The sequence below is a fragment of the Thalassophryne amazonica genome, chromosome 21, assembly GCF_902500255.1.
Source record: "Thalassophryne amazonica chromosome 21, fThaAma1.1, whole genome shotgun sequence".
NCBI classification, from domain to species: Eukaryota; Metazoa; Chordata; class Actinopteri; order Batrachoidiformes; family Batrachoididae; genus Thalassophryne; species Thalassophryne amazonica.
In genome coordinates this window covers 3,558,736-3,581,082 of record NC_047123.1, presented here as the reverse complement: position 1 = coordinate 3,581,082, position 22,347 = coordinate 3,558,736, and the positions used below count along the sequence as shown (strand labels likewise).

Genomic DNA, 22,347 nt, shown 5'->3' with positions numbered 1-22,347 from the left:
ACTCTGTCAGTTTGGATGCCTGTGTGTCCCGCCCCCTGGAGTCGTATTTTCTATCCACATTTACTCCTTCAAGTCTCAGTGTGGGGGGGGGGGGGGGGGGCATGTGGCTGTAATATTCATCCAGAAAATTAGTTTTCAGAGTTATTATCAAATTCAAAAGGACTCCATATCAGTAATTTTCATCCTCGTCATGTTTTTCTTCTTCTTCTTTTAGTTTCTCTGATCATTGATCTCACACAGTCAGACTTTGGACTTTGTTTAAAACTTTTATTTTAACTTTAAAGTTTTTCTCAGCAACAGACGCGTTTCAATTTTGTTTATGAGATAAATCTGCTTTCCTCAAACAACTGATTCTTTAAGTGTGTTCGGGTTAAATATATTCACAGTGTGTGTTATCAAATCAATACGATCAATAAGTCCGTCCGATGTCTCCCCGACCTGTTTGTCCCGCTGAGTGCTGTTGAAGTTTGAATCTGTTACGTCGATACATGCAGATACAGCCAGGCTCATCTGATGGTCAGTGATCTGAGGATACCTGATCAGTAACTGCTGTATCAATCAATTTAAATGATAAACCACCGTGAGTTGATCATTATAACAGACGAACGACGTCTCATTATCAGCTGTTCGATGGTTGTGTAATTATTAAGAAGATTAAATCCAACTGTAATAAGAGGACAAAAATAAATAGAACATCATAAAATCATCCCATGTGTAATGGGCGGGGCTAAGACACAGTAATTAGAATCAGATTTGATGATTTTTAAAATTTTTGTATCTTCTTAGTTTAAGACATTTTAAACCATAAAGTTTGGGGGCGTGGTCACTATGAGTGACAGCATCTCTCTGCTTGGATGCAGATTCATTGCTGTTTAATATGGCATAACTTTATTTTGAATTTGTGGGTTCGTTTATCAGCGTATTAAATGGCTGAAGTCGTCTCTGCACTGGATGTTCAGTTCGTATCAGGGTTTTGTTTTGTTTTTTTTTCCCTGATGTCTCCTGAGGTCACTGAGACCTGCAGGCTTTGATTTGTTCTGTGATGCATCACTCTGAGTCGTTTCTGCTGGGAAAACTGAACGATGGCGTTTTATCAGCATTTAGCTGTTTTACGCTCGTCCCATCTCCTCCGTCGAGCTGGACGGCCCCGACCTTTAACGGTGGGAAACAGACGCCGTCAAAAGTAATTGAGAAAAGACGGCAATCAACCAAAGAGGCTCTGGACACGTCCTGTCACGCCGTCTGTTTTTCTGTCTGGGGGAGGGGTGGGCGGGGTGTCTGCTCCCGTCTGATGTGATGTCACTGCTGCTCGTGAATCACTCAGCAGACACATTTATATAATTTATTTAACAAAGCAGCAATTAATTCATTTGTTGCCAGTTTTCACCTGTTTCTGGACTCAAACTGTTCCTCTGAGCTTTTTAATTGTTTTTAATTAAAGTCCGTATCCCCTCCATCTGTGCCAGATCGTCATATTCAGCACGGTGGGAGGAGCCTCACTGTGTGCTGAGCACAGTTTTGTTTCATACTTAAATAAATTGACGTGTTCTTGATTTATTTCCATCTCTGCGGTCTGGCAGGAAACGCCTTCCAACTCGCCATCTGCTCGGTCTCATCCTGTCTGCTCACACGAGCGGCCGACTGCGTCTGGCTTCTCGGCCACACAGACGAGATGCATCCGCGCCATCCGTCCTGCACGCTCCGCTCGAGCGCTCTGGACCTGCTGGCTGCAGAGCACTCATTAAGAAACAGGATGCTGTGCTTCCTTTAGCACTATCATGTTGGCCCGGTGCTCAACTCCTCCCCCCATCAGGGTGTGCTTGGCTTCTCCCCCCCAGCAGGGTGCGCTCCTCACTCTGATATCAGCCACAGTTGATGCACTTTTCCCGCTGTTGTGTAACGTTATTCTTATCAAGAGTGGAGATTTTAGCAGCAGAGGTCAAAACATTTGACTGTTGTCACGTCTCTGCCAGACTCTTATTTTGTAAGATGTTCACTTCCTCTGCAGCTCTACAGTGCCAGAAGCTTGATTCATTTTTTCCTCTTATTCTCTTATTTGGTTTCACTTCATCATGCTGATGATTTACACTATATATTTTCTGTGCAGCATGCGAATACGGAGCAAATCTGAAGTTTTAGCACTTCCATCACTGCCTGCTAATTCTGGAAGGGCGCTGCACAAACATGGAATCAACGAGACTCCGAGCTGATGTCTCAACAGAGTGATTTTAAAAATCACCTTCTCTTAAGAAAAGTCTGGAATTTTGAAAGATACTTCTGAGAACATGCAATGGCTTTGCTCACTTCTGGAAGTCTTGCACAGTAGCAGAATTTTGATCTGGTCCAAAACCACTTGTAGAAGTTTAGACCTTCCCGTACTGCTGGGAATGTGTACTGTGTGTTGTGGTTACTGGCTCTGTGATGTCATCCTGTCCAGGGTGTAACCCCGCCTCACGTCCTATGACTGCTGGGATAGGCCCCCCACCCCGACCCTTAATTGGAGTAAACTGCAATGGAAAATGAATGAATGGATGTCCTGTTTACTGTGGGACGTGAGGACACTGTAGGACCAGATTAAATGAGTTTATGACAGTCAGATCTGGGAACGTGTGCCGATGCCGTTCACTGTTGTATCTACCACTCCGTGGAACCATCGACAACCAGGCCATCGGCACTTCTTAAAAGTAGCCATGCAGCCAGGTCACACATGGGTGTGTCCTTAGTGTTTTGCAGTCACTGATGTCCTCAAGACTGAAAAACCTAAGGACACGTCCAAAGGAGGACAGCAAATTGCCAAAATAACATGGCTCACATTCTCTCAAAGTGCAAGTGGTCCTTCTCATCTCAGCCCCCCCAAAGTAACTGTTGACACAGTTATTCCAACAGTATCCCAGGACCCTCTGCTGGGATCTAGTACCAGACATCCAGGCGTCACCTAGTCTCAAAGTCTCACAACCACAGAGGAAACGCCAGGACCGAAAGACCTTCTCCTGCAAAGGTGTTCCAAGCACCGTTATCTAGCAAGATGAGCTCAAGCCTTTTGCCACACACAGATACACTTCTGATGTCTGTGTCCAGGAAGTTATCAAAAGCCTGGATCGTAGTCGTGACCCAGGACCGTCACAATCTCAGACGCTGGGACTCCTCACTCATCTTCAAGTGCTGAATTCGATTCCACAGAAATCAAAGCATCGTCAGTGAGTTGAGGTCAGATTATGGCGGAGTTATTAAATTCTTGTGGGGGCTACAGTTCGACTGAGCTCCACCCTTGAGCCACCTGTGTGCAGCACAGTTTCAGTACATGTAGTTGGCTGTATATCATGTGTGCAGGATTTTCCTACACAATGGTCACGGTGTGTCAGTGAACACACGGTAGTTTCATTAATCAGAATCAGAAGAAGTTTATTGCCATTGCCAGTGAACAGGATTCACAGACTAGGAATTTGCTTCGGTACAATGGTGCAACATTAAGAAGAGGTAAAATGCTAAGATAAAATATATCGATGGATTTCCAGAGAGACATGTCCCTAATAACCTGGAGTGTCTCTGCTGTCATCACTGGACATGACATCATTCTCCATGTTTGAGACAGTTCCTCGTCTCCCTGCCTCGGTAACCAGGCCTGAACGCAGGAGCAGTGCGGGAAGTTCTCCAGCGTATGTGGGAATGTCCAGGCTGGAATGTCATCTCTACTCAGCGCTGTTGCTCAGGCGTCCAGCCAGGACGGGTCTGTGCTGCAGGAGGGGGGACCGGCAAATCTGTCCAGAGGACAAAACCCAGACAGCAGAGGAGGAGGAGGAGACTCAGCCAGCGTTTTTCCTGCCATGTTTCTCTGCTGCAGCATGGAACTTGTACCTGCTGGGGAACTTTTCAGCCATAATTAAACTGCTTAACTCACTTTATCTGCACTGACCCATAAAATATGTTTTACGTCATACTTCAATTTCTTCTCTGGGCTAAAAGGTCTGAAATTCTTTAGTTGCTTTTACCAAGTCCAACTGTCCAAGTCCAACTATCACTCAGAGGTTTTCCAGAAGCACCAAGGTCGCGCTTGTATTTGTTTTTGCACATCACATGGTACAAGTCCGGCTTGTTGTGCCATCAGATTCCACGCTTGATCACATTCATTGTGAGCCGTGATCCTCAAACATGGGTTTGTCACAGACCCTGACCTTACCGGATGCCTTAAATGCTTCTGCTGTGAGCAGTCTGACGCAGACGTCAAATCTGGAAGCTGATCAACAAAATTGAACAAGTTTTTCTTGATCATGTTGATCAATCCAGTAATGTTTTAAAAAAAATCCTACCAACAGACAGACTGAAGATATGTAGAGCAGGTGCTTTTAACCCTCTGGGGTCCAAGGGCCCCTTTATTCAACAGGATGAACTGTTTTGGTGTTAGAAATAGGTCTGTCAGGTCACAGAGTATTAGAATATATGAATAAGATTTTAAATCAGTGTATACGTAAATTAAAAAAATTAAATATGTGCAGTGCAGCAGTGGCACCCACTGGGAGCTGCACCACACAGACCTGTTACATTCCAAAAGATGTCCACATGTGGGATGTCCACATGGAAAAATTATTAATAATTGCTCCTTTCAAAAAACAAAAATTGCTCCACTAAGCCTTAAAAAAATCTCTGTTTTTACACAGTGACTTTCTTTGTCTGTAAGACTAAGTAAAAATAAAAAGCGTCTTCAGATCAATAGGTCAGTTCTTTTAGAATTTAGGAGAGATTACTGAGAATCCCCCACTAACAGACGCTGCAGCCTCTCAGTGAGACGCAGGCCCCATGTGAAAGTCTCCAGCCTCTAGGATTGCCTGTGAGGAAAAGATCGTCTCGGGGGAAGATGGAAACGACAGATGAGAATTTATAGTTTCAGGAAATAGTCAAATAAAGTCTTAGTGACATTTTGTCACTGAATAATTAATAGAAATATGATGAAAGTAGATGTGTGTGTGTGTGTATGTGTATTTGGGATTAATTTTAACATTTTGTCACTTGATGACGTCAGTTCAGGTTTCTGGGCCTTTGCTGCGCTGACTGATCTTCACTTTTTGCACCAAATGGGTGCGTTCACAGTGTAAACGCTCTGCTGAAGTGAACGTTAATTAAAGTCTGTGGAGGACAGACTTACTGTCCCCGCTGTCCTTGTGGATCATAATATGTGTCTCCGGGCGGTGGGAGTGGTTCGGCCCATATTTCACGCAGCTCACCCGGGGCCGTTTAATTAATATGAACTTTCCATTTATTAACATCATCCGCGCTCCTCCCTGTGACAGCTGTCTTTGTAATGGGGGGGGGGGGGGGGGGCTGCGTCTCCAACCTCAGAGGGCCGAGCCTCACCACTGAACTGTTGACTTTCCTGCAACGTCTTAATCTGATGGTTTTCGTATTCGCTCCACGTCGCCCCCTCTCTGCTCTCTGCATTTCTGTGCTGAAGGAAACCTGTTAGGACGTCGCCAACTTATATAATGTCCACCGATCATTAAGAACTCGTCTGTCTGAGACAGACTGATGCTGTGTTTTGTCCCGTTTCCTGATCATTGGAGAGGTATTGATTTAAATTTCCCATGTTGACATTTTAACTAATAGTTTGGTGACGGTGTGGACAGATCTGGACAGATTTGTGCAGCACGGCCTCACACCAAGAAGGCATAGGTTCAATTCCCCCCTGTGTCCTTTCTGTGGGAACTTTGCATGTTCTCCCTGTGTTGGTGTGGGCTTCCTCCGGGTGCTCTGGCTTCCTCCCACATCCAAAGACATGCAGGTTAGGTGGACTGGAAACTTCATAAGTGTCCAGGCCGCCCTCGCAAAAGAGGTCTTGATCTAACCTTTATCTTAAATAAAGGTTAAATTAAATAGATCTTCTGTGTCTTGGTTGTATGAAGTCATCATCATGTAGCAGCTGAGTTCGGCCCATCACAGCAACTGCTCTCATTGTGTTCTTACTCGTCTGGGTGTTGGGTCGCATTTTGAAACCAGCGTTGTTGGTGTTTTTGTTGGTGAGGAAAGATTCATTGACCACGACGTTAGACAATGTTGTGATCTTTGCAGAAGATGAGCGAGGAGTCGGGTGTCTGAGTTTACGACGGTCCTTGATCACGTTGTCGATCCAGACATTCACGGACTTCCTGGACTCGGCTGTCAGACGTGTATCTCTGTGGTGAAGGTGTTGTAGAGACGTTCACTCATCTCAGCAGTGATGTTCACATCTCTGAGTCCTCAGCCTTGGAGCTCCAGAGACTCCTGGGAAGTTGAGTCATGAGGTCAAAGGTTAGAGTTGTTTGTTGACCCCCAGTATCTTTGCAGACGAATGAAAGTCCAAGTCTGTAGCCTGTGTCCCACTTCTCCATGATTAATCCGTCCCATTTTGAAGATGCCTTGTAAAGCGGCCGGCGTGTGTAACCTTTATACCCCAAAAACAAAGGATGCAGCAGGTCTACATCTAGAAACGAGCGCTCGTGGATACGTGACGCTGCACTTCCATATCCTGAGTTCCAGATCTGTGGCGTCTCTCGGCCTTAAGTCTGTTTTGCTGCTTCCTGTCTGACTGTTTGGTTGTGTGATTGTGATGTGACAGTCTTTGGTACTGGGTCTCTCTCTTTCAATCAATCAATCAATTTTATTTATATAGCGCCAAATCACAACAAACAGTTGCCCCAAGGCGCTTTATATTGTAAGGCAAAAGCCATGCAATAATTACGGAAAAAACCCCAACGGTCAAAACGACCCCCTGTGAGCAAGCACTTGGCGACAGTGGGAAGGAAAAACTCCCTTTTAACAGGAAGAAACCTCCAGCAGAACCAGGCTCAGGGAGGGGCAGTCTTCTGCTGGGACTGGTTGGGGCTGAGGGAGAGAACCAGGAAAAAGACATGCTGTGGAGGGGAGCACAGATCAATCACTAATGATTAAATGCAGAGTGGTGCATACAGAGCAAAAAGAGAAAGAAACACTCAGTGCATCATGGGAACCCCCCAGCAGTCTAGGTCTATAGCAGCATAACTAAGGGATGGTTCAGGGTCACCTGATCCAGCCCTAACTATAAGCTTTAGCAAAAAGGAAAGTTTTAAGCCTAATCTTAAAAGTAGAGAGGGTGTCTGTCTCCCTGAGGAAATAAATGCATGAATTAGTTTTTCAGCATCACTCTGAGACAAGACCTTTCTAATTTTAGAGATATTGCGCAAATGCAAAAAAGCAGTCCTACATATTTGTTTAATATGCGCATTGAATGACATATCCTGATCAAGGCAAGGCAAGTTTATTTATAGAGCACAATTCGTACACAAGGCAATTCAAAGTGTTTCACAGCTTCATAAAAATTACAAGATACAGATAAAAACACAAAATCATAAAAACATAAATATCATTTCATACTACATTTAAAAAGAAGAGGGCAAATAGATGACTCTCAATTCTCGTACGCCAAGCTGAAAAGAACAGTTTTCAGCCTGGATTTGAACATGATCAAAAATGACTCCAAGATTTCTCACAGTATTACTAGAGGTCAGGGTAATGCCATCCAGAGTAAGGATCTGGTTAGACACCATGTTTCTAAGATTTGTGGGGCCAAGTACAATAACTTCAGTTTTATCTGAGTTTAAAAGCAGGAAATTAGAGGTCATCCATGTCTTTATGTCTGTAAGACAATCCTGCAGTTTAGCTAATTGGTGTGTGTCCTCTGGCTTCATGGATAGATAAAGCTGGGTATCATCTGCGTAACAATGAAAATTTAAGCAATGCCGTCTAATAATACTGCCTAAGGGAAACGTGTATAAAGTGAATAAAATTGGTCCTAGCATAGAACCTTGTGGAACTCCATAATTAACCTTAGTCTGTGAAGAAGATTCCCCATTTACATGAACAAATTGTAATCTATTAGATAAATATGATTCAAACCACTGCAGCACAGTGCCTTTAATACCTATGGCATGCTCTAATCTCTGTAATAAAATTTTATGGTCAACAGTATCAAAAGCAGCACTGAGGTCTAACAGAACAAGCACAGAGATGAGTCCACTGTCTGAGGCCATAAGAAGATCATTTGTAACCTTCACTAATGCTGTTTCTGTACTATGATGAATTCTAAAACCTGACTGAAACTCTTCAAATAGACCATTCCTCTGCAGATGATCAGTTAGCTGTTTTACAACTACCCTTTCAAGAATTTTTGAGAGAAAAGGAAGGTTGGAGATGGTCAAGTGATGGCTTTTTAAGTAATGGTTTAATTACTGCCACCTTAAAAGCCTGTGGTACATAGCCAACTAACAAAGATAGATTGATCATATTTAAGATCGAAGCATTAAATAATGGTAGGGCTTCCTTGAGCAGCCTGGTAGGAATGGGGTCTAATAGACATGTTGATGGTTTGGAGGAAGTAACTAATGAAAATAACTCAGACAGAACAATTGGAGAGAAAGAGTCTAACCAAATACCGGCATCACTGAAAGCAGCCAAAGATAACGATGCGTCTTTGGGATGGTTATGAGTAATTTTTTCTCTAATAGTTAAAATTTTATTAGCAAAGAAATTCATGAAGTCATTACTAGTTAAAGTTAAAGGAATACTCGGCTCAATAGAGCTCTGACTCTTTGTCAGCCTGGCTACAGTGCTGAAAAGAAACCTGGGGTTGTTCTTATTTTCTTCAATTAGTGATGAGTAGTAAGATGTCCCAGCTTTACGGAGGGCTTTTTTATAGAGCAACAGACTCTTTTTTTCCAGGCTAAGTGAAGATCTTCTAAATTAGTGAGACGCCATTTCCTCTTCCTCTTTGGTACCGGGTCTCTTCACTCTGATGAAGAGATTGATTTGTCCTGTTGACTGTGGCATCATGGGATTAGTGTCTCCAGCACGCCAGCGTCTCCGTGTTTAGGACACCAGCATCTGGAGAAGGCCACGCCCACGCTTTGTCTGGCTGCAGCAGATTGATGGTTCATCTTGAGAGGTGTCTGGTTTGTGTGATGTGACCGTATGTGTCGTATGATGGTGGGACATCCTGCTGGCGTTTAGTTGTTCTGTTATTGATAAAACGCGGGGAGCCGCTCGGTGTTGACCTCTTCTGCCAGCACTCCTGCTCCTCCTCCTCCTCCTGCAGTGCTCTCACACACCCCCCCCATTCAGAAATCCTCCAGCAGGAAGGGAAACGGGAAAAACACCACTTGTGGCTGCGGTTTGGGAAAACGCGCCACACGCCAGGATCCCTGCGGTCAGAATTACCGTCAACCACCACAGCTGCTGAGTTTTCTTTCTTTCTTCTTTCTCTCTTTCTGAATGTTCTTCTCTTTTCTCTCCCATCACTTCTTCCTCTGGTCTCCCACCCAGACAGACGCCGTGTCTCCATCTCTCCTGTCTCTGTCTGGAATATCTCCCCCCCCATATATATATACATGTGGTTTTTTTACAGACTCACGTGCACATTTTGTCCCTCTTGTTCCGTCTCCTTTGGTCCGATCCGTCGGGTAGAAAGAGTCTCTTGTTTGTCGTTCCTGGTGTCTGTCGGGGTCTTTGGCTTCGCCAGCGCCATCGCCTAGCAACTGCAGCGGGCGCGGGTATTGGTGGATTGTGTGGTAACAGAGAATGAGACTTCCATGTCAACACGGCAGGCTGAGGACACGCGGACGCATGCCGTCTCCACTCGCCAGTGACAGTAAGGGACACGTGTCCGCGGTCTGTCCACTTGGGACGGAGACGTCTGAGAGGAAATCCTAAAGTCACTTGACTGAAAGCAGACGTTTGAAGTTGTTTCATCGTTTCCTCCTTATGGGATTCACATGATTTCCACTAAAGTTGTCGTGTTTTTACTCGTTTCTGTCAGAACGCTGGCAGAATGACTTCAAAACAAATGAATCAGCCTTCATTATCGTTTTTAATTGTTTTGATGTTGTGAGATGGTGCAATGCAGGCGGTGTCTCCCCCTGCAGGCTGATGTAGAACCGACGTCTCCAGCGAGACCTAAACCAGTCTGTCCTGGGACAGAGTCCGTGTGAGTCCTGCTCGTATCGGTGATGACGTCAGAAAATAAGAACCTGCATGCAGTCACAGCTTTTAGAGTTTGAGCTTAAGTGTAACCAGAGGGTTCAAACTGCTGCTGCGACGCCCAAATTGTTATTTACGCCTCAATAATGTGCGTTTACTCCAAGAACTCACCGTCTGCTAACACGGGTCACGCTGATCAACACACAGACGGACGGAGTGATGCATTGTGTTCACTGACCATCTTTGTCACAGACACAGCGTGCGCCTCAGACTGTATCTGTACTCTGGACAAAGCCCGCGTCACCCACAGGTACTTTGTCAAGACCTGGCACAGCCGATGTGAAGCCCGTATCTGGACATCGCCGTGTCGGCAGCAGTGGCACGATGAACTCATTAATTCATAAAGGGGCGGAGCATGGGCCGGTCAGTGTCTGACAAAAGATGCATGGACACGCCCCTCTTTTTGAGTCCGAACCAGCTAAGCTAACAGGCTAACCTCGGTTCGGGTGTTTATTAAATCATATTTTTGGAGACTGCACAGTTGTTCTGATAATAAAATTGTTGGTGTGGACATAAAAAATTATGAGCTACTTATTTTCTCAGTAATTGTGCCTTAACGGATCAGACTACTGAACGCTGCTAAAAATGCTAACACTCAGCATACAACTTTTAAATTAGTTGAGTTTGATTCTGCATGACTATTGCAGTAGGGGCATCTGAGATGATACAATACTTAAAAAAAAAAAAAAAAAAAAAGAAGAAAAAAACAGCTAGCGGAGTTACTCTACGATTCACATTAGCTACAAATGGTGGCGACAATCAGTTGGGTGTGTGGTGTGATGCTCGATCCCGGGGCGTGCATGCTAACATTTATATAATTTTTAGATTTAGAAGCATTTATTTATCACTGCCTTTACAAAATATGTGAGAAATGTGTTGGATTTGTACAGAAACACGGCTATTTTGAAGTGTATTCATTTCAAGTGAATAACCAGCTGATGTCACGCTGCCTGTTCATTCTGACTAGCAGTCGCCATGTCACATCGCTCAGCATTTGCATAAAATAACCTTTGTCTGTTTTGGCCCTGCCTAGCTGGCGGCAGAGTGAACATTATCTCTTGCCGCTATAACAGCAGCTAATGTGGCTTTACAGTGGGAGACGACAAGAGGCGGAGACACTCGGCTGGGCCGCTGTCTCTCAGTGACCACGCCCCCTAATTTTTACAGAACTTTATGGATTAAAACATCTTAAACGAAGAAGTTAGAAAAAATTAATTCCTGTACAGTTTTCATGGAGGTAGAAACTATTTATAGAGACAGAAACCATTTTTTTTCTTCAGGCTGTAAACCTGTTTATTTCTGCTCTAAATTTGGACATTTTAACATGGACTCCTACGGGAATGTGTTCTGTTTTGGAGCCAGCCTCAAGTGGCCAGTCAAGGAACTGCAACTCTTTCTTCTTCCGGTAGAGCTGCAGGTGAGACCGTTGAAGCTTCCCGCTCGCTTTGCACAGGGGGCGACATAGAGCACACAGATAACATTTGGGAAAAGTGTTTTGTTTTCTGGACAGTTTGCAAATCGGTCTAATATATATATATATAAACCAAAATAAGCAATTCCTTGAGGACACCTGTCAGAGGTGCAAACGTCACCTGCTGGAGGGTTGAACTCACCTGCAGGATCAACCCTCACTGGAGAGGTTGGACACCGGTGGCGGACTGTCCCGGGACATTGATGTTTTCACGTGTTGGCTCTCCTTACAAAATGTGATTTAAAGACTCTTTGGCAGCCGTGTTGTAAGCGTGCAGAGATGTTGGAAATATTAATTCTTATGTTGGAACCTGCAGTTTGGTTTTGTAAAAACAGTGCACAGCAGAGTTTGAACGTGTGTGTGTGTGTGTGTGTGTGTGTGTGTGTGTTTGTGTGTGTGATGCCTACTGAGGCCTGAGGAGCACTGAGGCCTGAGGAGCACTGAGGCCTGTCACAGCTCATAGTGGGTGTGTGTTTGGAGGAGCAGTGCCAGAGTTCCTCCCGTGCTGATCTCGGGCATGTGGACATGTGCAGACACGTCTGGACACGGGTTCGTGTTCCACACCCCAACACTGCCTCCTGGTGTCAGACTGTGGCTCAGACGCTCTGACTGCAAGCACTCGAGTTTTTCAAATCTCTTCCTGTTACGTAACAGGATTAAATTCTGCTGCTGTTGTTCTGACCGTGTGCTGCTTTCACCCGGTCGTCTTGCTGTTGAAAGCTGCTGTTTTTTTGTTTGTAGGTTCAGTGTTTACGTCTGTTTTCAACAGTGCAAATGTGAGATGTGCTGCGTGGTACATAGCTGGAACGTAACAAAAAACTGAAGCGCTGTCAATACTTTCCAGATACACTGTATGCACACAGACATACATATACAGTTGTATGTAAAAGTTTGTGCCCCCCTGATGATTTCCATGATTTTCCTTTATAAATCATTGGTAGTTTGGATCAGAAATTTCAGTTAAATATATCATATAGCAGACAAAGTGTGCATTAATTCTTTAAGCAAAATTAGTCAGGTGCATAAATTTGGGCACCCCAACAGAAAAAATACATCAATATTTAGTAGATCCTCCTTTTGCAGAAATAACAGCCTCTAAACGCTTCCTGTAGCTTCCAGTGAGAGTCTGGATTCTGGTTGAAGGTATTTCGGACCATTCTTCTTTACAAAACATCTCAGGTTTGTTGGTTTCTGAGCATGGACAGCCCGCTTAAAATCACACCACAGATTTTCAATAATATTCAGGTCTGGGGACTGAGATGGCCATTCCAGAACGTTGTACTTGTTCCTCTGCATGAATGCCTTAGTAGATTTTGAGCAGTGTTTAGGGTCGTTGTCTTGTTGAAAGATCCAGCCCCGACACAACTTCAGCTTTGTCACTGATTCATGAACATTGTTCTCAAGAATCTGCTGATATTGACTGGAATCCATGTGACCCTCAACTTTAACAAGATCCCCAGTACCTGCACTGGCCACACAGCCCCACAGCATGATGGAACCAACTTCAAATTTTACTGTAGGTAGCAAGTGTTTTTCTTGGAATGCTGTGTTCTTTTTCAGCCATGCATACCGCCCCTTGTTATGTCCAGATAACTCTATTTTAGTTTCATCAGTCCACAGCACCTTATTCCAAAGGGAAGTTATTTGCTGTTGAATTGTGTATTTAAGGAGTTTTTTTATTTTATTTAGTCATATTTCTGTCATTGGGGTCTTGGTACAGCCTTCACCTGTTCAGAGGGTTTGGATGGTATCACCCGGGATCGATATAAGAACAAATTAGCAGCAACAGGACTGGCGTCTTGTCCGTACAAACTTAAAGCTGGATGATGGAAAAATGATCTAAAGAGTTCACGCTGTTAACGTTACTAGTGTCTACATGTAATTTAAACTCTGAGACTGCTTCTTACCACTAACAAACATTTTATTTGTCCTTAGCAAAAAGCATCATTACGTTTATATCATACAATGGATGACACAAAATATATTTCAATTTATTAATGTCTTAACTTTCTATACAAGAGAATTTTAGACATTAATGAAATCTTGACCGCATATTCTGACATTTTGTATAACGGATTTTTGCTCACATTGGACAAAACGTCCATTAAAAACTCCTCTCATGTACCGGACAGAGCAGTAACAGAGGTACGAAATGAAGTTCAGCACTGACACTCGTCGATTCGAGGAAAGTGGGTATCGTATCGCCTTGATTAAAAGCCTGGCGGTTTGTTTATTTTTTCAAACCGTGCTCAGACACGGGACCTAAACGAAGCAGGGCGTAAATCAAGGCCAGTGATTATGACCAACATGCTGCTTGCTGTCTGCTCTGTAATATGGTGTTAAGTTTCACGCACATCCCTGGTTGTGACGAAACAGACCACTTTAGATCACAGCCCTCTGCGGGGCTGCGAACCAGTACACCTGCTAAATCAGAGACCGCAAAGTGCTGTGATTGGTCACTTTTATGTTTTCACTCCTTCCTCCCCCGTCATATTTTAATAGTTTTTGCAGTGCGTACTGTGATCTCAGTTTGATCATGGATCAAATACGCTTGGCAGAAAAGTCCGCAAATATGACCAACTTCACAACAGTCAGAAAAAGATGCTCAAATGACTCTCAATTCATGGAGGAAATTGTAAATACTGTACCGTTGGTTTGGAGGTTGATGATTGTATAAAGAAGTGGAGCTTGTTGAGGGACAAATTAATCCAGAAAAGGCCACTGTTCCTGTTGTAAGTTGCATAAAGACGTGACGGAGAACTTTAAGAGTCACGCGCACGTCTGTGTCATTTCATGGCCATGGAGCTGCAGAAGCATAGAATTATACTGATTCCAATTGGGGAAACACGCGCTATGCTAACAAGAACTAGCTTTTCCTCTGGGCTTCTTATATTCTGTGCTTTCTGCTACTGAATGTAGTGCTGCCCCCTAGTGGTGAACAGAAGGTGAGCAGAAGCAGAGCCCGTTAATGCCTGACAAAAGGCTGCAGGGTTTTTGTGAAATTATGTATTGCAAGTTAAATAATGTTACTTTTTGGATTGTTCTAATTTATCTTGGAAAAGTAATGTTGACATTAAATATATATATATATATATATATATATATATATAAAACTGATTGATTGATTGATTGATTGAATTGTATCAGAAGTCCCCGTATTTAGATGAGTGTTGTATCGTTTTACCCCTAGTGGTTACTTTTACTCAGAGCTGGAATCTGTTCCAGTAAAAGACAGAAATAAGGGTGAAAAAGAAGGTGTTAAATCCGTCTGAAATGATTTTGGTTTTTTATTTGAAGCAGAAAAATGTCCATCTGTCATATTTTAAATGGACTCCGGCCGGTGATGTCGGGTGAAACTGTACAACTGACATTAGATTCTGCTGTGATGTTGCAGGACAGAAGACGTGTCTCCACCTCCACGGCGTCTTCCCTTATATCTACGTTCCATACAATGGCTATGGGCAGCAGTCGGAGCGCTACCTGCGACAGGTGGCGTTCAGCATCGACAGGGCTCTGAACGTCGCCATGGGAAACCCCGCGTCCAACGCCCAGCATGTCTTCAAGGTGGTGCTGGTGTCCGGCATGTAAGTGTCTCAGTCGCCACGCTGCACGCAGCTGTTAATGTTCATCGGCTTCAGGATTCAGTATTTGCTGCACATTGCAAACGACAAATATTAATTATTCATTAACAGTCAGCAACCTGCAAGTGAAGAAAAAGGAGGAGAGATGTAGGTCAGAGGGTCGAGGAGGTTTACGCGTTTTGATCACTGCAGTCACATTTTAACACATCCGTCAAAAGACGTTCAGTTTGAACTTTTCCACTGCTGGAAAACATCAGATTTTTCTGACTGGTTCCAGTGACTGAAGATTTCTCTGATTTAAACGCAACAAAGATTTAAGCATGATTTAAACATGATTAAACTCATGATCAGGTTCAACCAATGTTCTAAGAATAAAAGGTTACTGGTGAAGACTGATCAAGGTCTTCTAAATTAAGTTCTTCTGGACCTGTTTCAGGCCTGTACCTGGTAACACACAACTGAACCTGTGTACCGAATTGGCCTGAGCTGGGTAACATGGGGAAAAGTGGGTTCATTCAGACCCCAATAACTTTCAGGGATCTGGTCTGATCAGGTTGATAATGGAGTCTGCACTGATCCACCTCCAGCCAAACCTGCGTGCTGAGTTTTGAGCAGATTGGCTCAGCGACCACCGAGAGGTCAGCTGTAAACCTCTGCGTGACAGACACACAGACCAGGAGTTATTATCAGGTGGATGAATTATTTAATTTTAAAATTAAACATATAAGAAACTTACACAGATTGTCCATCATATGTGTATCTAAACTGGGAACCAGTTTGACCAGTGTCATCCTGAATAGCACCAGTAAACTTTTTGACATGTCACTATTTTCTGACTTGCTATGGAAACCTTTTCAGTGTCGCGTAACCGCGTTGCGCGTGTATCTGTCGGCAGCGCTGTACCAGATTTCCACTGGGACCCGTCCCTGGTGGAGATTTTAACTTTGAAGGAATGGTTTTAAAAATTAGTCCAGGTTAGACAAAAAAAGATCATTATTAAAGGGGTCATGTAGGCAGAGTGGTCAGTGCACTTATTTCTAAAAAAGAAGGTTCCTAGTTCAAATCCCCCCTTGTTCATTGTCCATGTAACGTGGCGTTGAGTCAGGAGGGGTGTCCAGTATGAAACATGCCAAATCAACATGCAGCTCCATGTCAGGTCTGCTGTGGTCACCACGGGAGAGACTGAGACTGACTGTTTATTATTAAAGGGGTTATTTCGTGCAGAAGAAGTCGTACTGTGATATAATACATGTCTGTCCAAAAAGTGAACAATACCTTTATTAATTTAGGTCATATCGCCCACTCCATGTTAAAGCCCCTCTGAGGACATTTTGAGGCCGTTAATGTGAACAAACCGTTCTGTCGCCGCTTTGTTTATTTGTTTGTTTTTAAGTGACATTTTTAACGGAGCCTGAATAAAGAATTAAAAGTTGATTACCTGTGAACAGTGAACTGGTATTATTGACGGGATATAACATGGTCTTAAAGTAACGATAATGTTATTTATGGGACAGAAAGTATTTATTGTGACAGTCGGAGTGATGAAGGCAGCTTGTATCCTGTACGGTCAGAACTGACTGATTCTACAGTAACGGGATTAAAATTACAGCAGATTTTTAACGATAAACTAAAATGCCAGATTTTGCCGCCATTGTAATCCTCGTGCTGTGCCATATTAGTGATAAACTGGTACAAGTAAATGTTTGGACTCACACGTTTGGCCGCGTAGCTCTGACGTGTCCGATGTGTCCTCTGTCTCTGTTTCCTGCAGGCCTTTCTACGGCTACCACGCCGAGGAGAAGCACTTCATGAAGATCTACCTGTACAACCCTCAGATGGTCAGAAGGTAAAGCCGGTGCAGATCGATGCGGTTTAATGTGAACGGGGTCATCGTGAGCTCCCGCTGTCTGACATGGCTGAATGTCAGACTGTGTACGTGTGACTCCTCCGGCTCGCCAAAATCGATTGTGTGGATTCAGCTGTGTCGATTGATTGTGTGCACGAGGAGAGAGCAGTGTGTGTGTGTGTGTGTGTGTGTGTGTGTGTGTGAAGCTGTACAGTAGACACCAACCGGACGAGAGACACGAGACGGCTGCAGACTAAAGATGTGAAGCGGTGAGGGAGGGAAAACGTGAGAGACGCTGAGGGACACACAGGAGCAGCTGGACGGGAGACTCGTCTGCTGTCTGTCCGTCCTCAGCACCTCGTCTCTTATTGGTTGGTCAGACATCACGAGGCTCTGATGTTCAGCAGTGAATCCCGACTTCTGGACAAAGTGTCCCTGTCTTTCTCCTGTCACAGAGACACTTTACTTCTACATGTCAAGTTTTCTGAGGCAGAGGAAGGTTGTGGAAAACGGGACCTTGTTTTTCCTCAGAAGTGCAGTTAAATTGTTAAATGAAAATGTCGTATTTTCCAGAGTACAAGTTGCATTTGTTAAAAGATGCATTGTGAAGAGGAAGAAAAAGGAACGCATCTTTTTTCAGTATGTGGAACTCGTTTCGTAACAGCGTTAAACAGTGGACAGGAACTCAGTGTAGCACATGTGCACACCACAGCCTGAGCTGTTACTTAACACAAGGACTTTTAAATTCCAAAAATAAGCAAGATGGACAAATAAACTTGTGTTAGACAACAAATTGGATGTTATTTGATGCATTTTGGACAAAAGAAGTTGTGAGATGGACTCAGATTACTGGTTCAGACACAACAATAAAAACCTATTTGACTTTTTATTTTATTTAAATCAGCTCTATCTTGTGACTTTTATGGATTGTTGTTGTTGTGTACTTTTATTACGGGTATTTAGCCCTCAGGGAGCCGTTGTTCTGCGTACTGAGAGTCTGACTCTGGTTTCAGGGTGTGCGAGCTGCTGCAGAGCGGCGCCGTGATGAACAAGAGTTTCCAGCCGCACGAGGCTCACATCCCCTACCTGCTGCAGCTCTTCATCGACTACAACCTGTACGGCATGAACCTGATTAACCTCGGAGCCGTCAAGTTCCGCAGAAGCAAGCGCAGAGGTAAGGAAGCTCGTCTCCGCTCTGGGTTCGAGTGTCATCATCTTTAATTCCTTACCTGTAATCCAGGTGTCTCCCACTTTTGTTCTGTTTAAACATGAAATCCTTCGATCTGACTTTGTCAAAGTCTTTTTCTCCTCCGTCCACGTTTTTGCCTTCTATCTAGTAAGTACGTCCTATATCGGCCCTGAGGCACGTTGGTGCCGGTGCTCATCTCTTGATTCTAAAGTGTCAAGTGGATGAAGGTCCACGACTCCCCCTGGACTGGACACCAGCCCAACGCAGGTTGCTTCCCAAGCTAAGACCAGTGCCCATTTACTGGGTAGCTGAGTGGACTGAGACCATGTAGATTCTGTGTCTGTCCAATGACTGGGGTTTGAACCCAGGTCTGCATATTGGAAGGCCAGCTCCTTATCCGCTCAGCTTTCTGCTTGACAGTCTTACAGTAAGTTTACCAAATTCCAACTTTAATGTTGAGTCATGAAACTGACGCGTAAACAGACTCGTACCAAAATGAAGTGGAGCTGGAACCTGGCGCTTGGTTTCACCCGTGTTTCCTCTGGTTCTTTGGCTCCAGACATGAACCAGTGCTGTTCAGCATCAGGTTTTTGGTCTCCATGCTGCCTGGTCATGATTTTTAACATGAAACCTGAAACATACAAAGATTAGTAGATTAGAAACAAGAACCAGGCGACTGCTTCCCCCGTCTGCCCCGAGACTGTTCTGTCTTCAAGTGCTACATAATGAAGCAGGACTAGAAAGTGAAGCTGTAACTAGAAGTAGAACTGGGCCCTCAGCCAGGTCTGGTTTGGATCACCCAAAAATGTAGAGTACCACGGCCGGGACAAATCACTGTTTGTGAAACAAACGCAGTCACTTGGGGAAGTGTTTCCTCCTCAGTTCATGGACAGACCCGAGCCTTGAAAGTCCAACTCGACTTTGTCCTGATGAGACTAAACTCCAAACAGGCAGCGCTGTTTGATCTCGATCCAGTTCATCTCCTCCTCGTGCCCGACCACAACTCTCTCTACTCTCCAAAAGAACATCGCCGGCATTACTGATTTAAGACAGGAAATTCCACATTGGAACTAAAGAAGGTTCTTCTTCCAGCGTTCTCAGGTGTGACTGTCCTCCAACAAAAGTACATTTGTCGGCTTTGATGCAATCAGTGGAAAAGTGAACAGACACTAAAATACTGAAACTGTCTCATGAGTAGACGTCTTTACGACTCCTTTAAGTACCAAACCTGTCAGAAAGTTCTTAGTCTGGGATCAGGTGGTTGTAGTAAAAGTACTTTGGACATTCGTCTCTTTAACCTGAAGGAGGTAAAAATACTGTTGTAATGTGTCCTTGTGCCAAAACCAGATCCAGCGCAGCGCTTTGCAGTCTTCAAAATACACAAATCATCCACGGGTTTAAAAACGTCTCTTATCTCTCGTACCAGAGGGTGGAGGGTGACGTCTAACCAGACGGAGCATCCGGCTCCTGAATTTACAGTCTTTTTGTTTTGTTGTTCCCACACGATGTCCCAGAAGTCTCAGGCCAGCCGGCTCCCAGCGTCAGTCCCTGGAAGAGACCCTCCACCTCCACGCTCACTGACGGAACACTGGAAGGCACGTTTGTCCGCTGGGAGGAGGACGCCATACCCTGGTGAGTCCAAACCGCTCGCTTGTTCTCACTCGCGGCGTTAGCGCTCAGAGTGAATAAACGTCGCTGCTGCTAAAAGCTGAATATCATCTCTCGGCAGGACGTCTCCTTTCTGTACGGTGCGCGTGTTAAACGGCTAACTAGCATCAATAAACTAATTCGTCATCACTCACCGCTTTATGATGTCACTGCAGTCTGATGTACATGCATACAAACCTGCACTTCCTTAATTTCGTATTTTCTGGAATAAAAGTGGTAGGTTTTTTTTTTTTTTACTAGTTTGAGAGGTTCCTGCAAATTATATACTGAAAAAATCACATTTGTTGTGAATAATAATAATTGTCATACTGACTGTTCATATTGTGCTTTACTAGAATTCAAAGCACTAAACAAGATCAACTAATATTAAAATAATAAATGGCAATAATGGAAAGTACACAGAAACAATACACACACAAAAAAAAATTGAACAGCTCGTAATACAGAAAACAAATGGTGCAACTTATACTCCAGAATGTTCCCGTCATCCAAGCTGGCGGATGTGATGGTGCGTTAGAACACCGGTGTGGATTACTTACTGACGAGCACAATCCCCGTTTATAAATCCACTCTAATCTGGCCAAAATACCCCAAAGTAAAGTACTTAAGAGATATAGTTTAATAAATTTTTCATTTAAATTAATGAAGTGTATAAAATCTCTCAATCAATAATATTGAACTGTTTTTGTCTGTTTATTTAGTTCATAGTATTTATTAAATGATAAATAAAATACTAATAGTCATGATCACAGCAATAAACTGTAATCTGTTGAATCAGTTTTTTCTTTGAGCAGTTTTCGGGAAAAATACAGAGAAACATGTTCTTTAGGAATCCGCTAGCTTAGCACAGCTACTAGCTCTTAGCCGGTTTAGCATGGCGGCTTCTCCTGTCTCTCCCGCACTTTTCTGCTCTGGGTGTGACATGTTTAGTTATTCCTCGGCCTCCTTTAGCAGTAATGGTACTTGTAATAAGTGTAGCTTATTCGTAGCTTTGGAGGCCAGGCTGGGCGAATTGGAGTCTCGGCTCCGCACCTTGGAAAATCCTACAGCTAGCCAGGCCCCTGTAGTCGGTGCGGACCAAGGTAGCTTAGCCGCCATTAGTTCCCCTCCGGCAGATCCCGAGCAGCCGGGAAAGCAGGCCGACTGGGTGACTGTGAGGAGCAAGTGTAGTCCTAAACAGAAGCCCCGTGTACACCGCCAACCCATTCACATCTCTAACCATTTTTCCCCACTCGGCGACACACCCACCGAGGAACAAACTCTGGTTATTGGCGACTCTGTTTTGAGAAATGTGAAGTTAGCGACACCAGCAACCATAGTCAGTTGTCTTCCGGGGGCCAGAGCAGGCGACATTGAAGGAAATTTGAAACTGCTGGCTAAGGCTAAGCGTAAAATTGGTAAGATTGTAATTCATGTCGGCAGTAATGACACCCGGTTACGCCAATTGGAGGTCACTAAAATTAACATTGAATCTGTGTGTAACTTTGCAAAAACAATGTCGGACTCTGTAGTTTTCTCTGGGCCCCTCCCCAATCGGACCGGGAGTGACATGTTTGGCCGCATGTTCTCCTTGAATTGCTGGCTGTCTGAGTGGTGTCCAAAAAATGAGGTGGGCTTCATAGATAATTGGCAAAGCTTCTGGGGAAAACCTGGTCTTGTTAGGAGAGACGGCATCCATCCCACTTTGGATGGAGCGGCTCTCATTTCTAGAAATCTGGCCAATTTTCTTAAATTCTCCAAACCGTGACTATCCAGGGTTGAGACCAGGAAGCAGAGTTGTAGTCTTACACACCTCTCTGCAGCTTCTCTCCCCCTGCCATCCCCTCATTACCCCATCCCCGTAGAGACGGTGTCTGCTCCCAGACCACCAAGAACCAGCAAAAATCTATTTAAGCATAAAAATTCAAAAAGAAAAAATAATATAGCACCTTCAACTGCACCACAGACTAAAACAGTTAAATGTGGTCTATTAAACATTAGGTCTCTCTTCTAAGTCCCTGTTAGTAAATGATATAATAATTAACATATTGATTTATTCTGCCTTACAGAAACCTGGTTACAGCAGGATGAATATGCTAGTTTAAATGAGTCAACACCCCCGAGTCACACTAACTGTCAGAACGCTCGTAGCATGGGCCGAGGGAGAGGATTAGCAGCAATTTTCCACTCCATCTTATTACTTAATCAAAAACCCAGACAGAGCTTTAATTCATTTGAAAGCTTGACTCTTAGTCTTGTCCATCCAAATTGGAAGTCCCAAAAACCTGTTTTATTTGTTATCTATCGTCCACCTGGTCGTTACTGTGAGTTTCTCTGTGAATTTTCGGACCTTTTGTCTGACTTAGTGCTTAGCTCAGATACGATAATTATAGTGGGCGATTTTAACATCCACACAGATGCTGAGAATGACAGCCTCAACACTGCATTTAATCTATTATTAGACTCGATTGGCTTTGCTCAAAATGTAAATGAGTCCACCCACCACTTTAATCATACCTTAGATCTTGTTCTGACTTATGGTATGGAAATTGAAGACTTAACAGTATTCCTTGAA

General features: G+C 43.9%; 1 protein-coding gene across 1 annotated transcript in view; it reads left to right on the top strand.

Moving 5' to 3' along the window:
- Positions 1 to 22,347, top strand: part of rev3l (REV3 like, DNA directed polymerase zeta catalytic subunit) — a 99,426-nt gene that overhangs the window by 19,604 nt on the left and 57,475 nt on the right. The window contains 4 exon segments of the mRNA XM_034162452.1: positions 14,904 to 15,093; positions 16,862 to 16,936; positions 17,950 to 18,110; positions 19,628 to 19,757. Of these exon segments, the coding sequence (XP_034018343.1) occupies positions 14,904 to 15,093; positions 16,862 to 16,936; positions 17,950 to 18,110; positions 19,628 to 19,757 (556 nt within the window).